A 12,462-nucleotide genomic window follows, 5' to 3' on the forward strand; every position below is an offset into this window, starting at 1 on the left:
GCCACAAACATTTGTGCACATACACTTTTCCTCCTTTAAGATCTCTTTGGGATATAAGCCTAGTAGTAACACTTCTGGGTCAAATGGTATGCACAGTTGGATGACTTTTTGAGCATAGTTCCAAACTGCTCTCCAGAATAGTTGGATTTTCTCTGATCAATAGTGAGTTGAAGCACCTTTTCATATGACTAGAAAGTTTCAATTTCTTCATCTGAAAATTGTCTGTTCGTATCCTTTGTCCATTTATCAATTGGAGAATGGCTTGATTTCTTATAAATTTGAGTCAATTCTCTATATTTAGAAGTGAGGCCTTTCTCACAACCTTTAAATGTAAAAAGGTTTTCCCAATTTATTGCGTCCCTTCTAATCTTGTCTGCATTAGTTTTATTTGTACAAAAACTTAATATAATCAAAATTATCTATTTTGTGATCAATAATGATCTCTAGTTCTTCTTTGGTCACTAATTCCTAAATCCTTCACAAGTCTGAGAGGTAAACTATCCTATGTTCTTCTAATTTATTTATAATCTCATTTTTTTTTTGTCTAGATCATGAACCCATTTCAAACTTATCTTGTTGTACAGTATTAAGTGTGGGTCAGTACCTAGTTTCTTCCATACTAATTTCCAATTTTCCCAGCAGTTTTTGCCAAATAGTTAATTCTTATCCCAAAAGCTGGGGTCTTTGGGTTTGTCAAACACTAGATTGCTATTTTTATTCACTATCTTGTCCTGTGAAGCTAACCTATTCCACTGATCAACTAGTCTATTTCTTAGCCAATACCAAATGGTTTTGGTGACCCCTGCTTTATAACATAGTTTTAGATCTCGTACAACTAGGTCAGGCATCACTTTCTACATAAACTTTTCCTGATCCTCCACCTGCTAGTGCCCTCATCCCAGACTAACTTGTATATAACCACTTTGTTTTGTGCATTATATGTATTTATTCTCTGTGTACTTATTGTATATGTACTTCTTGTCATTCCTCTTACTATGTAAATTCCTAGGTATTATTTCTTTCATTTTAGTTGTATCACCAATGCCTGATACACTGTAGGTGTTTAATAAATGCTTCTTGATTAGTTGTAAACTGATCAATTACCTTATTACTGTTTTCTTAAAGATCAAGATTTGTCTGGTAGGACCTTCATTTTTCCATGTAAAATGAGAATATGAATACATGAATACCTCACAAGTTGTTACAAGGAAAGCACTGTGTCAACTTAAAACATAAATAGGAATGGGAGCTTGTAGCAGTAGGGGAGTGGTCAGAAAGTTGGCCTCCAGTGGGGCTCAAGTCCCATCTCTGGCCCACTCATTGAGTCACTCTCTGAGACCATAAATTTCAGGTAGACTAAGAGAGACAGAAAGAGATTGAGACAGACAGACAGACAGACACACACACACACACACACACACACACACACACACACACACACACACACACACGCTGTACTAACCGGACTATATCAGAACCGGACTATATCCCTATAAGAATATTCATTGTTTCCCTCCCTTCATCTAACACACATACTAATGAAACTAATATAAACTCTTTATAATTAGGGAATATTTTGTTAAAGCACAAAACTGTGCATACCTTTGATACTTTGTAAATGCTTGTTTAATTCACTTGAATTTGTAAAATAGTTTGTATTCATAATTAATAAATGAGTAATTTGGTATTATAGGAGTCAAAAGAAGAAGATTCTGGAATTAATACCACTCTTCAGGTATACTTCTTTGGAAAAGGAGGAAAAAAGAAGCTTCGTTATAAAGAATTTCGAAGGTTTGTATGCATTTAGAAAGTTTTTGAGTTATAAAATATATTATCATTATTTTTAATAAATAAATGACTATTTCTATTTAGTTACTAATAAAACCACAGTACTATGACATAATATTTGTATATTTATGTAGCACTTATCCCTAAAAATTTAATATATAAAGTTGAAAGCTACAATATCACATTCATGAATGTAATAATCCTTAATTGACAAAAAATAATTTATTTTTTAAAAACTATGGCACTTCAGAAAGTAATAGCAAAAATGAAGGTGTATTCTCTGCTTTAAAAAAATCTTATATATATATATATAAAATAAAAGGCAAAACAGAACTATTAGGGGGCTGTTGTGTTCCCTTAAACAGGAAATTCCTAAAATTCATGGAATAGATACAATTTTAATTTAATCAGCTTTTCTGTAATACAATTATTGCTTTTAAGAAAGTAAATCTAAAATTATAGTAAAATAAAGTATCTGGCAATAAGTAATCAGTACCTTTTAATTTTTGTTCAAGTATTACAATAATGCAGAAAGTAGCTTCTCTGTGAATAATGTAAAATCCAAACTGTGTAGTTGTAAGAGTCCTGGACTCTGAGTCAGGAAAACCCAGATTCACAGCCTACCTTCAGCTCTTGTGAATATTGTGAAATCATTTAACTTCTTTGAATTAGTTTCCTATAACATATGAATAATAATATTCATAATACCTAACTTGAGCTTATTAATGGAGCTAAGTGAAATATGTAAAGCTCTTTATAAACCTTCACGAAGTCTGTTATGATTATCTTATTTTCATTGTTTTATATAGGTTTTCAGTTGCATTCAACAAATCTAATGCTGTTCACCAGTTATCATTTATTTTTCCAAATATATTTCCCTATCTTTTTTATCAGTTGATCCTAAAATGTTTATCCTCCTTTTTGACAAGGATATGTTTATCTTTCTATAAGTATACCTTAGGGTAATAGGCCCTATATTTTAAAATTTTGTTAAGATACTTTCCAAGTCTGTTGTGGTCCGTTTTAGAGTTATAAAAGTGTACATTAAGATTGGCTTTATAGGACAGCTAGGCAGCACAGTGGACAGAGCACCAGCCCTGGAGACAAACAGACCTGAGTTTAAATGTGGCCTCAGACAACCTCTAGCTATGTGATCCTATATAAGTCACTTACCCTTGATTGCATCCCTCTCTTCCCACCCCCCCAAAAAGATTTCTATTTATTGTTTTACGTGTATTCTCAATATTCATTTATGATTTCAGATTATCAGCAACTGACCTAGTGTATTCACCCATAGTTCATGTGTTTTACCTATAGATATGAAAATAATTTTGATGCCTCTTATTTGATCAGTTCATTGTGATTTAATGAGTATCAGTGATTGTGTAAGGTAGGATAGAACTAAGTTTGATTTCATTAACACTGTTAGATTAGGATTTGTCATATTGCTTTTCATTCCAATGAAAAAAGCAAATAATAGATATACAAATATATGCAGTTTATAAAAAGCTAATAAATATGTTGATATGTGTATAGACAGACAGATAGATAGATAGATAGACAGACAGACAGATACACAAAAACTATCCAAAGAGAAGGCAATACTGGGGTTAGGGCACTAGCAGTTGGGGGATGAGAAAAGGCTTCATATTAAAAAAAAGGGGCCTGAACTACATCCTACAGGAAAAAGAGGGACTCTCTGAAGTAGAAAAAAAATTATTGCATAAAGTTTCTCCGACACAAGTCTCAAACCTAAGCTAGATGAGAAATTGATTCACATATATAAGAATAAGAGCCATTCCCCAATAGATACCTGGTGAAGTGATCAGGAAGTTTTCAAAGGAAGAAATCCAAGATATCAACAAATGAATCTATAAAGTGCTCTATATCACTAATAGAAACATCATTATAATAATAGCTAGTAGTTATATAGCGTTAAAGTTTGCAAAATACTTTACAAATGTTACTTCATTTGATCTTTGCAACAACTCTGAGGTAGGTGTTACAGTTTCCACTTTATAAATAAGAAAACTGAAATACAGAGAAGTAATTGTCTAGGGTCATACAGCTATTAAGTTCAGAGGTAGGATTTAAACTCAGGACTTCCTGACTGCAGGTCCATGCTCTATCTTTTGTGCCATCTAGCAAATTAAAACAATGTTATACCTATCCAAAGATTATAGCAAAAGAAATGAGAGATTTTAGAATATATTTATGCCTGGAGCTGTAACTTGATCCAGCCATTCTGGAAAACAATTTGGAACTATGCTCAAATAGTCATTATAGTGTACTTATCTTTTCACTCAGCAGTAAGATTCTCCCCCAAATCTTCCAAACACACTCTCCAAAAAAAAAAAAAAAAAAAAGGAAAATTACTTATATGTGCAAATATATTTATAGAAGGTCCTTTTTTTTAGTGACAAAGAATTAGAAATTATGAGGATGTTGCTTGGAGATGGCTGAAATAAAGCATGATATATAAGTGGAGTAGAATATTGTCAAGCTACTACAACTTAGTTAAATGAAACAGACTGGAATGAAATAATCATAGCTCTGATAATTAGTCCCTGTTCCTGTAAACCAAAAACTTGTCTTTGAGTAGAAAAATATATAGTTTACACATATATTTTGTCATGTTTCCAAAAGGAAAACAACAATATTAACATTTTAAAATATAAAATAACTATATACTGTCAGAGATTGATATTTATCAACTTGGTTTTTTATAGCAGTGTACACAAAGACTTAGAAATCACCATGATAATATAATTATTAAACAAAACACTGGAAAATAACACAATAATAGCATTTTCATAGAATTTAGAATCTGAAGGGGCCTTCAAGATGATCTAATTCAGGCTTTTATTTAAAAGATAAAGAAATTGAGGTAATATATTGGCACAAGGAAAGATAACTAGTGGCATAGCTATAATTGTAACTAATTTCTCTTAGTACTAAAACTGAGTGCCCAACTCATTATTTTTATATGTTGTAATTTTATATTTTTATGCCTAGATTTATGGAAAATCTGCAAACAGAGGTACAAGAAATGGAATTCCTCCAGTTTTCAAAAGGTTTGAATTATATGAGGAAAGAAGACTTTGTAGAGTGGTTACTCTTTTTCACAGACACTGAAGACAAAGATATTTACTGGAAAAATGTGAAAGAGAGGTTGTCAGCAGGAGAGGTTAGTATAACTTACTTATTTATGTGATAGAAATGGAACAGTCATAATTAAGCTGATTTCTCTAAGATTTCCTATCAAGTTATCCAGATTTTATACTTATTCTTTATGTATATCAATAATCAAAAGTTCTATTTTTTTCTTAAATTCAAATTATTCTTTATTTATTTTGCAAATATAAATGTTTTTATTTGTCAAAAATATGACATCTGCCTAACTTAATCTCTAAATTGGTTTTCTTATTTTATTTATTTTTTGTTTTTTGCTAAGCAATTGGGGTTCAGTGACTTGCCCACCATCACACAGAAAATATCTGAGGCCAGATTTGAACTCTGGTCCTTCTGACTCCAGGGCCAGTGCTCTATCCACTGCGTCATCTAGTTGTCCTGTTAACTTTCTTAAAGTACTATTTTAATTGGACTCTTAAAATCTAATGAACTGTATATGCAAATGAAAATATCCTCATTTGGGTAGGAAAAGGGAGTGAAAAGGCAAGAAACAGATATGAAAAGAAATTAATGATCTCTCTGGCATATAGGGGTGTTATTTCTTTATTTCAGTTGGTGGCACTACTATTAAAATAACAGGAATTAGACTTAATTATAATTAGGTCTTACATTTATAAAGCACTTTTGTTTGTAAAACAGCTGTGAGATATACATTTGTATAATCGTTTCTTTTTATACTTTTTCTTTATTTGATATATCTTTAAAAATAATTATATTTGTTCCTAAGACTGAAAATTCTTAAACTATTTACAAAATTTCACTAAATCTGATTTTTTTTTTTTTTTAGAATATTAGTTTGGAGGAATTCAAGTCATTTTGCAAGTTTGCAACCCACTTGGAAGACTTTTCAATCACAATGGAAATGTTTCGTTTAGCTCATCGTCCTGTTAAACTAGGCAAGTAAAATGTAATCATGAAAACTTTTATTTCATGTCATTCTAAATCATATTTCAACCAGATGATTTCTCTCAAAAAAACAAACTTGTCAGTCAGAATACTTGACCTTTTAATCCAGTTTGTAAGAATGTACTTTTCTGCTAAGTCCTTTTATAAATTTTACCTCATTTGATCTTCATAACAATCTTGGGCAGTAAATATTATTATGATTCCAATTTTATAACTAAAGAAAGAGAAGCATAAAGGGAAACAGTCACATAGATCGTAGGTAGGTGTCTAAGGTTGGAACTCAGATCTTCCTGACTTTATTATAGTTTAAAAATTTTTCTATCTTTTAAAAAAAATCGGTTCTATTATTTCAAAACCATTCATTTTCTTTTAGAGATCTCTCACTTTGGGGGAGGTTATACTTTTCTTAAAAACAAGAGCAGGACATATTTGTTTGAAACTTATTTTAAATGGCAAGAAACTATTTTGTCACTTTTACAGTGACCATTTTAAATATTTATGAGTATTCCTTTTTGAAGTCATAATATAAAGCATAAGACATGACTACACAAATTGAACTGGATTAAAGAGTAGGAAAGACAGTAAGCATTTATTAATCAACTACTGTGTGCCAGACATTGTATTAAGCCCTTTTATAAATATTACTCCATTTGATCTTTATAACAACCTTGGCCAGTAGGTGTTGCTATGATTCCACTTTTACAATTGAGGAAAGAGAAGCATAAAGGGAAACAGAGTCACATTGCTAGTTAGTAGGTGTCTAAGGCTGGAATTCAAGCCTTCCTGATTCTAGGTCTAATGTTCTATCCAATGTATTGCTTAGCTCTAGCTGTTGCAGTGGATCAAGCAATATATGAAAGATAGAGGTAAGTTTAGCCCCATCTAGGCCAAGTGCAAGTATATTTTCCAAATTACAAATATACAAATTATAGTTGGAATTAATTTGATCATCATGGTGGTATGAAAATTTAAAATACTAGCAACATTGTCATGCCAAGATTTTCACTATAATGCTGTTGTTTGTGGCAAAAAAAAAAAAAAATAGCATATTTGCAAGATTACTTGTTTGGATTTTTCATGTAATTCAAATTTATTAAACACTGAACATTGAAATGCTATTAAATCCCACTTGTGTTACACTCCAATCATGTGGCATCTATATAATGTTCTTTTATGTTTTTGTTTTTTTTTATTAGCGGAGTTTAAGAGAGCTGTGAAAGTGGCAACAGGGCAGGAACTCTCAGACAATATTTTGGACACTGTCTTCAAGATCTTTGATTTAGATGGTGATGATTGCCTTAGCCACGGAGAGTTTCTTGGGGTTTTAAAAAGCAGGAAGCATCGAGGCTTATTGGTAACAAAAACCAGTTTTTATCCTTAATTTCAAACACTTATATACAATTTATGTTAATCTAATTTCAATTAGTCCTTATTGCAAGAAAGCAATCCTTTTATTGTTCCTAATTGATTCCCTATCTCATTCCCCACAGTGGCTGTTCTAAACTATCTTTTCTCTCATTAAGCATCCAGAAGTATTCTCTCTCCTTCAGCCCTCTCAGCTGAAAATCATTCTCAGTGAGTTTGCTTTCCTCATTTTCTCTTCATCTCACTATCCTCTGAGATCATCCCCAACTATCTCTTCTTTCCTTCTATTCTCTGGTTTGAATTTTTTTTTTTTTTTTTTTTTTTTGCTGAGGCAATGGGGTTATGTGACTTGCCCAGATTTGAACTCGGGTCCTTCTGAATTCAGGGCTAGTGCTCTAATCACTGCACCACCTAGCTGCCCTGGTTTAAAATTTAAAAAAAAAAAAAATTAAAGTGGCTCTTCATCCTAAACATTCTACAACAGAGATTTTTAGCTTTTTTGTGTACATTATGGACCCCTGTGGCAGTCAGGTGAAGCCTATGGACCTCTCCTCACAATAGTTTTTGATGCAGAAATTAAGATACAAAAGATTACAGAAGAAACCAATTATGGTGAAAATTGAAGTGTAATTTTCCCCCCCTCCAAGCACATAAACTCCTTGAAATCAACCCTGTTCTATCTATTCCCTTGGTCATATTCCCTCTGATCTTCTCCAGCAATTTGCTTCCACTGTGATTATTTCTCTTTCTCTCCACTGTGATTATCTCTTTCTCATTCCCTATTTACTGCTTCCTGTCCTTCTACCTACAAAGGAGCCCAGACCTTCCTCCCTAGATCCTCTTTTCTTCGATAGATTTCATTCCATATTTCTCTTCCAAATGCTCTTCAAAACCTAGAATCTGTTTTCCTACCTCATTCCTCAACTGAACTCCTTTCTACAAAGTCACCATTAAGAACTTGTCTTTTTCTTAGCCCTCACTTTCTTGGCCTCTCTGCAGTATTTGTTGATATCCCTCTCCTCCTGTACTCTTTGACTTTTTGTGACTTGCTCCTTCTTGGCTCTCCTTCTTCCTGTTTTTCCTTATCAATCTCCTTTATTGGAGAGTCTAGGTCATGCCAATTAAGTGGAGGTGTTCCCAGGGCTTGGTCTTGAATCCCTTCTTCAGTTAGTATGTCTGTCCAGTTGACTCTCAAATCTCTATCTCCAACCTGACTATGACTTTTCAGTTTGAGTTCCACATCATCCACTGCCTGTTAGACATTTCAAATTAGATACCCTATAAGCATCTCTGACTTGACATGTCTAAAACAGAACTCCCTAACTTTTCCCCAATAAAACTACCCCTCATCCAAGCTCCCTTCTTACTCTCCAAGATAACACTATCCTTTGAGTCACTGATTTCCAAGGAGTTTTCATCTCTGCCCAACATCTCTTACATATATTGCCATCCTTCCTCTCATGTAACTACCAGCTTGTTCAGGCTTCTCGCCTATTACATGAAATATCCCACTTTCTCCTACCTTGCTGTACCTTCACTCTCTCCCCACTCGTTATTTTATGTAGCCACCAAAGTGATTTTCCTGAAACACTAACACTAACATGTCATATATGCCTCCCACTCAATAAATCGTATTACTATATTACTTCTAGGATCAAATATAAAATCCTCTCATTGGAATTCACAGTTCTTCACATTTTCAACTCATCTTACCTTTCTGGCATTCTTACACATTACTTCTCTCAATGTACTCAATGGTATGGGCCTTCTTGCTGTTCCTGACAGAACATTCTATCTCCTGTTTCCATGCCTTTGCAATGACTGTCCTTCTTACTTAAAAATCTTCTTTTTGTCATCTCCATCTCTTTAAATCTCTGGTTTATGTCAAGACTTAATTAGTCCAAATACCCCCTTCTACACCTTTCCTGGTTTTCCCCACCTCCCCACGCATCTAGTGCTCTCTCTTCTAAGGTAGCTGTTTTAGATATTTTGTATATATACTTATGTAGGTGTATCTCAGGTTGTCTCTTCCATCAAGATATATATATGTTTTTTGAGGGCAAGGACATTGCCTGGCACTCTGTAGACTCTTAAGTGCTCATTCATTGATTGACTGATGATTAGGTTAGTACTATTAAAATATCATTGGAGATATATAATTGTATAAAATTAAAAGTCATGATTTACAAAGAGATACTATGTTCCATTATTTTAAAATCTTTCCTTGGTGGCAGCTGGGTGGCATATAGGATAGAGCACCAGCCCTGAAGTCAGGAGGACCTAAATTCAAATCTGGCCTCAGACACTTAACACTTCCTTGTGTGTGACCCTGGGCAAGTCACTTAACTCCACTTGCCTCAGCAAAAAAATAAAAAAATCTTTCCTGGATAGAGAGCTCATTCTTGTTTTGTTTTATTTTTGTATATTGGCAAAATTGTGCTATTGTGCTTATATATTTTTGTCAACTTTATAAAAATGGCAAATGATTGTTGAATAAATAAATATTTTTAGCACCTATTATGTGCCAAGCATTGTGCTAAGCATTGCACATATAACAAGATGCAAAAGACAAGAATCCCCAACCTCAAGGAGCTTATAATCTAGTGGAGGAGATAGTATGCAAAGAAATATATACAAAGCAAGCTATACACAGAGTAAATAGAAAATGATTGAAGGAAGAAGGCTTTACAATTAAAAGAGATTAGAGAAGGCTTCCATTGGAAGTGGATTTTTAGTTGGGGCTTAAAAGAAGCCAAGGAGATCAGTAGCAGCAGGGGAGGAGGAAGGAATGTTCTGGGAATGGGGAACAGCCAGAGAAAAATGCTCAGAGACCAGAGATGAAGTATCTTGTCCATGGAACAGCCAGGGTGTTAATGTCATTGGATTAAAGAATATATGTTGGGGATTAAGGTATAAGAAGACTGAAAAGGGAAGAAGGAACTAGGTTATAAAGGGCTTTGAATGCCAAACAGCGTTTTATACTTGATCCTGTAGGCAAAAAGCTATGATTTCAGTAAAACCTTCTGTTTCCTTTACAGGCACCTATACCTCACAATGTCAATATTTTTTTAAGCATCCTTGTTTTTCTTTTATCATGACTTTTATCATGACTTTGTCACCTATTTTGCTTCTCAAATCCATACCTTGAGCACCACTATTTCAAAAGTTTTAGGAATACAGGAAACTTCATAGTTTCAAATATTTTCTATGTCCTTTGACATAGATTAGATTGTTTCCTACTCATTGCCTTCTAATTTTATACTTCCTTTAATCCTGGCTACTACTGCCTCTTCTACTGACTACTACTGCCACTCTTGAATCCAGAGCAAATACTCCTTGCTAAAATGAAACTTAATAAACATTGAAGAATGATTAAAGCCTTTGTGAATGTCTCCACATTGTAAGATGAATTGAGAGTATTGAAATGCTTAGGGCTTTTTAAAGAAAATGAACCATCAAAAGCATTTTGTAACAGGAACAAAAACTCTCAGTCATAATGTAAGTAAATATTACATTGTAAATGTAAGTAAAATTTCCATTTTCATAATATTACTGACATAACTAGATTCAATATTTTTAGTCAATTTTAAGTCATGGCATTTGTCCTGAGAATAGCTTCTCTTTCTAGTTTCTCTTATTTCTGCCATTAATTCTGAGTCTTCTGGTCGCCTAGGCTTGAAACCTTGAACTCCCTTGCCTCTCTTTCTTCCCTAGAGATTTGTCAATACTTTGTAAAATGTTCAGTGTACATAAAAGGAAAATTTAGCTTTCAACAATGCTGCAATGAATAATAAATTATTAAATTAGGATTTTTTGTTGTTGTTGTAAACAGGAACCACAGCAGCCAGGCATGCAAGAATATTGGAAATGTGTGAAGAGAGAAAGCATCAAAGCCCTCAAAGAAGTCTGGAAACAAACTGGAAAAAACTATTCTTAAAAACAAAAAAACAAAGATAGTGGGAATTCTGGTGTTTCATTATGTTTTATTTTTTAAGCACCTGATATTTATGTTCTTAAATTCTATTCATTAAAGTATTTGTAAGAGACTTGCTTTCTAATTACATACTTTTACAAAACTAATTTTTTTTCTTTTGCTAGGAAATGATGAAAGTTTACAAAAATGGATTTTAGACATGTTAAATTGTAACTTACGATTGAAATTATGTTTTTCATTCTCAGGTAGGATTAAGAATATGATATTAGTACTGGTCTCTAATTTTGTTGGTAACAATAATATAATTGGTTAATTGGAAGCAAGAGAAGTACTTATGGACATAATTATATGTTTACTATCACACTCCAAAAATATACAATCCAGAATTAAAAGACTGAGTCAGAAATTCAGTATAAGTTGTTTCATCTCTATCTTGGGAATTTCCTGTATTTTCTGTTTCTGTTGTAGGTCTGACTAAGTTATTTGAATACATTGAATAAAAGTATCAGTTATTGAATTGGAATCATAATAAAGCATTTATCAACAATTGTGAACTATGTGCTTCATTTTTCACATATTCTTTAAAACTAAAAAAAAGAGAGAGTAAGAAAATTTTAAGATGATTTTTACTCTAAAACATTTGATACATTTTACAATTTTTTAAAATTTTAATGCTACTCATTATTAATCATGTATGAATGTTATACATTTTCATTTTAAATCCTCTTAGTTTTTTGCTTCCTAAAACTATTATAAGTCCTCTTAAGGCAATAAACTTTGTCCATTGAGGAGGTGTCAGGAAAGAAAGTTCCTCTCTTTATCAGACCATAACCTTTCAGATAGTGCATAATAAACTAGAAGATACTCTAACTCTTCTAGGTACTCATAAGCCTAGTTACTACCAGTTCTTCCATCCACTTTTACTTGCAAAGCCTTAGCCATTCTTGTCCAAAAAAGAAAAAATACAACTTCCTAACAAGTCATTGGACAGATAAAAAGAAGAGAATATTCGTGAACTGTTCATTTTTATACTTGTATAACCTAAGTCCATTTTATAATTCTGCCTGAGGAGCAGACTTGGTAAGAGGTGAGATCTTAATTCTTCCGGCTTCAAAAAATGCTTTCCATGGTTTCAAGTCCAATTTGAGGAGATCTCTGGTTTAAAAAAAGAAGAAAGAGGGGCAACTAGGTGGCGAAGTGGATAGAGCACCAGCCTTGAATTCAGGAGGACCCGAGTTCAAATCGGATCTCAGACACTTAACACTTCTTAGCTGTGT

At 33.0% G+C, this 12,462-nt stretch overlaps 1 protein-coding gene across 2 annotated transcripts in view; it reads left to right on the plus strand.

Moving 5' to 3' along the window:
* MICU2 (mitochondrial calcium uptake 2) overlaps positions 1-11,732 on the plus strand; it is a 162,992-nt gene extending 151,260 nt beyond the window's left edge. For both annotated transcript variants that reach the window (XM_074303671.1, XM_074303672.1), the window contains 5 exons: positions 1,694-1,791; positions 4,804-4,975; positions 5,768-5,876; positions 7,083-7,240; positions 11,084-11,732. In XM_074303671.1, the coding sequence (XP_074159772.1) occupies positions 1,694-1,791; positions 4,804-4,975; positions 5,768-5,876; positions 7,083-7,240; positions 11,084-11,188 (642 nt within the window). In that variant the 3' untranslated portion in view covers positions 11,189-11,732. The remainder of the gene's footprint in view (positions 1-1,693; positions 1,792-4,803; positions 4,976-5,767; positions 5,877-7,082; positions 7,241-11,083) is intronic.
* Positions 11,733-12,462: the final 730 nt, after the last annotated feature.

Source organism: Sminthopsis crassicaudata, chromosome 3 (assembly GCF_048593235.1).
Source record: "Sminthopsis crassicaudata isolate SCR6 chromosome 3, ASM4859323v1, whole genome shotgun sequence".
Taxonomy (NCBI): Eukaryota; Metazoa; Chordata; class Mammalia; order Dasyuromorphia; family Dasyuridae; genus Sminthopsis; species Sminthopsis crassicaudata.